We start from the raw sequence: 4,362 nt of genomic DNA on the forward strand, positions 1-4,362 counted from the left end.
CAGTATAACCCAGTCCCTGCCACTCCCTGCCAGTCTCTCCCAGTCCCCCCCAGTCCCCCCCAGTATAACCCAGTCCCATTAAACACAATTACATGACACAACACCCACCCCAGCCCCTCTCCCAGTCACTCCCAGTATATCCCAGTCCCTCCCAGTCCATCCCAGTCCCTCCCAGTCCCATTAAACACAATTACACAGCCCAATAACCACCCCAGCCCCTCTCCCAATCCCTTCCAGTATAACCCAGTCCCTCCCAGTCCCACTAAACACAATTACACTGCCCATTCCCCACCCCAGCCCCTCTCCCAGTCCCTCCCAGTCCATCCCAGTCCCTCCCAGTCCCATTAACCCCAAGAACACAACCCAATAACCACCCCCAGCCCCTCTCCCAGTCCCTCCCAGTGCTCCCAGTGCTCCCAGTCCGGACCAGTGAGGTAGCTGGAGCAGTCGGCGTAGCCCTCGCGGTACGGGTCGCACCATGAACCCCATAAACCCCAATCTCAGTACCCCATAACCCCACATCCCCCATGTCCCATGGCCCCCAGCCCCTCTCCCAGTGCTCCCAGTTCGGACCAGTGAGGTAGCTGGAGCAGTCGGCGTAGCCCTCGCGGTACGGGTCGCATTTCTCCACCGCCAGGCTGCCGTCGCTGGCCGTGGTGGCGAAGATGGCGGCGCCGTGGCGCACCAGGGCCACGCACACGCCGGTGTCGTTGCACGAGGCCGCGCAGTGCAGGGGCGTCCTGCCGCACCGGGGACCCCAAAAGTCAGGGGTTGCACCCCAAAAGTCAGGGGTCGCACCCCAAAAGTCAGGATTGCACCCCAAAAGTCAGAGATTGCACCCCAAAAGTCAGGGGTCGCACCCCAAAGTCAGAGATTGCACTCCAAAAGTCAGGGGTCGCACCCCAAAAGTCAGGGGTTGTACCCCAAAAGTCACAGATTGCACCCCAAAAGTCAGGGGTCGCACCCCAAAAGTCAGAGACTGCACCCCAAAAGTCAGGGACTGCACCCCAAAAGTCAGGGGTCGCACCCCAAAAGTCAGGGGTCGCACCCCAAAAGTCAGAGACTGCACCCCAAAAGTCAGAGATTGCACCCCAAAAGTCAGGGGTCGCACCCCAAAAGTCAGGGGTCGCACCCCAAAAGTCAGGGGTTGTACCCCAAAAGTCACAGATTGCACCCCAAAAGTCAGGGGTCGCACCCCAAAAGTCAGGGGTCGCACCCCAAAAGTCGGGTTGTACCCCAAAAGTCAGGGATCGCACCCCAAAAGTCAGGGGTCGCACCCCGAAAGTTGTGTCCCACCAGCCGTGGATGTCAGGGTCCTGTCCCCTGTGTCCCCCCATTGTCCCCATGTCCCCCATTGTCTCCGCAGTGTCCCCATTGTCCCCACTGTCCCCCCTCAGTGTGCCACCAGCCGTGGCTGTCGGGGTCCTGTCCCCATTGTCCCTGTGTCCCCACTGTCCCCATGTTCCCCCATTGTCCCCATTGTCCCCATGTCCCCATTGTCCCCATTGTCCCCGTTGTCCCCCACCAGCCGTGGCTGTCAGGGTCCTGTCCCCTGTGTCCCCCCATTGTCCCCATTGTCCCCATGTCCCCACTGTCCCCTCAGTGTCCCCCACCAGCCGTGGCTGTCAGGGCCCTGTCCCCTGTGTCCCCCCATTGTCCCCATTGTCCCCTGTGTCCCCCCATTGTCCCCATGTCCCCATGTCCCCTGTGTCCCCCCATCCCCATTGTCCCCGGTGTCACCTCTGCCACCGCCTGCTGCACCACGTCCAGCTCCCCGGTCAGGGCCGCGTCCAGCAGCAGCACCAGCGGGTTCAGCCGCACCCGCGCCCCGGGGCGGCGCCGCGGCGAGGAGGGGTCGCGCAGGGCCGAGCGCAGCTCCTGCGACACGGCCGGGTCAGGGGACACGGGGACATCACCCGGGACAGCCCCGGACACTGGACACACCACCCCGGCCCTTGGGGACATCACCCTGGGACAGCCCTGGACACTGGGGACATCACCCTGGGACAGCCCCGGGGCGAGGAGGGGTCGCGCAGGGCCGAGCGCAGCTCCTGCGACATGGCCAGGTCAGGGGACACGGGGACATCACCCGGGACAGCCCCGCCCCTTGGGGACATCACCCCGGGACAGCCCCGGCCTTTGGGGACATCACCCCGGGACAGCCCCCGCCTTTGGGGACATCACCCCGCGGCGAGGAGGGGTCACACACGGCCGAGCGCAGCTCCTGCGACACCGGGGGGTCAGGGGACACGGGGACATCACCCAGGACATTGGGGACATCACCTCGGGACAGCCACGGGGCGAGGAGGGGTCGCGCAGGGCCGAGCGCAGCTCCTGCGACACGGCCGGGTCAGGGGACATCACCCGGGACAACCCCGGGCATTGGGGACATCACCCGGGACAAGCCCGGACCTTGGGGACACCACCCCAGGGACCTTGGGGACACAGAGGACACCCCCGAGGCACTCCAGGGGACAATGACACCTCGGGGGTCTCAGAGGGACAAGGACCGGGGGCTCTCAAGACACCGGGTGGGTCAGGGGACACAACCCCGGGCATTGGGGACACCACCCTGGGGACCTTGGGGACACTCCCGAGACATTCCAAGTGACAATGACACCTCGGGGGTCTCAGAGGGACAAGGACCGGGGGCTCTCAGACTGACAGTGACACTGAGGGCGGGTCTCCAAGTGACAATGACCCTGGGGAGGGTCCCAGAGTGACAATGACACCTCGGGGGTCTCTGATGGACAAGGACCGGGGCTCTCAGAGTGACAGTGACCCTGGGGAGGGTCCCAGAGTGACAGTGACACCTCGGGGGTCTCTGACGGACAAGGACTGGGGGGTCCCAGAGTGACAATGACCCTGGGGAGGGTCCCAGAGTGACAGTGACACCTCGGGGGTCTCTGACGGACAAGGACTGGGGGGTCCCAGAGTGACAATGACCCTGGGGAGGGTCCCAGAGTGACAGTGACACCTCGGCGGTCTCTGAGGGACAAGGACTGGGGGGTCCCAGAGTGACAGTGACCCTGGGGAGGGTCCCAGAGTGACAATGACACCTCGGGGGTCCCAGGGTGACAACGGGACTGCCCGCACTCACCGTCCCCTGCCCCGCCGGGGCCGCGCTCTCCACGGCCGGAGCAGCAGCAGGCGGAGGAGGAGGAGGAGGAGGAGGAGGCGGCGGCGACAGGGGCAGCGCCTCGGCGCCGTCCCCCGGCGCGGCCGGCGAGCCGGGGCGGTGCAGCAGGCGCGGGATCAGCTGCCGGTAGTGGCGGGTGCGGGGGACATCACCCGGGACAGCCCCGCCCCTTGGGGACATCACCCCGGGACAGCCCCGGCCTTTGGGGACATCACCCCGCGGCGAGGAGGGGTCGCGCAGGGCCGAGCGCAGCTCCTGCGACATGGCCAGGTCAGGGGACACGGGGACATCACCCGGGACAGCCCCGCCCCTTGGGGACATCACCCCGGGACAGCCCCGGCCTTTGGGGACATCACCCCGCGGCGAGGAGGGGTCGCGCAGGGCCGAGCGCAGCTCCTGCGACATGGCCAGGTCAGGGGACACGGGGACATCACCCGGGACAGCCCCGCCCCTTGGGGACATCACCCCGGGACAGCCCCGGCCTTTGGGGACATCACCCCGCGGCGAGGAGGGGTCGCGCAGGGCCGAGCGCAGCTCCTGCGACATGGCCAGGTCAGGGGACACGGGGACATCACCCGGGACAGCCCCGGACACTGGACACACCACCCCGGCCCTTGGGGACACCACCCCGGGACAGCCCTGGACACTGGGGACATCACCCTGGGACAGCCCCGGGGCGAGGAGGGGTCGCGCAGGGCCGAGCGCAGCTCCTGCGACACGGCCGGGTCAGGGGACATCACCCGGGACAACCCCGGGCATTGGGGACATCACCCGGGACAAGCCCGGACCTTGGGGACACCACCCCAGGGACCTTGGGGACACAGAGGACACCCCCGAGGCACTCCAGGGGACAATGACACCTCGGGGGTCTCAGAGGGACAAGGACTGGGGGCTCTCAGAGTGACAGGGACACTGAGGGTGGGTCTCCAAGTGACAATGACCCTGGGGAGGGTCCCAGAGTGACAGTGACATCTCGGGGGTCTCTGATGGACAAGGACTGGGGGGTCCCAGAGTGCCAGTGACACCTCGGGGGTCCCAGAGTGCCAGTGACACCTCGGGGGTCTCTGACGGACAAGGACTGGGGGGTCCCAGAGTGACAGTGACACCTCGGGGGTCTCCAAGGAACAAGGACTGGGGGGTCCCAGAGTGACAGTGACACCTCGGGGGTCTCCAAGGAACAAGGACTGGGGGGTCCCAGAGTGACAATGACCCTGGGGAGGAGA

General features: G+C 66.4%; 1 protein-coding gene across 1 annotated transcript in view; it reads right to left on the reverse strand.

The window, feature by feature from the left end:
- The window catches only part of LOC120495789 (relA-associated inhibitor-like), a gene marked incomplete at its 3' end in the record, with an annotated part of 6,248 nt that overhangs the window by 933 nt on the left and 953 nt on the right, over positions 1–4,362 (reverse strand). Inside the window, exons 3-5 of the mRNA XM_039695652.1 lie at positions 3,101–3,732; positions 1,729–1,878; positions 574–823 (exon numbers count right to left, since the gene is read on the reverse strand). Of these exons, the coding sequence (XP_039551586.1) occupies positions 574–823; positions 1,729–1,878; positions 3,101–3,732 (1,032 nt within the window). The remainder of the gene's footprint in view (positions 1–573; positions 824–1,728; positions 1,879–3,100; positions 3,733–4,362) is intronic.

Source organism: Passer montanus, unplaced genomic scaffold (assembly GCF_014805655.1).
Source record: "Passer montanus isolate IOZ18808 unplaced genomic scaffold, ASM1480565v1 scaffold902, whole genome shotgun sequence".
Classification (NCBI taxonomy): domain Eukaryota; kingdom Metazoa; phylum Chordata; class Aves; order Passeriformes; family Passeridae; genus Passer; species Passer montanus.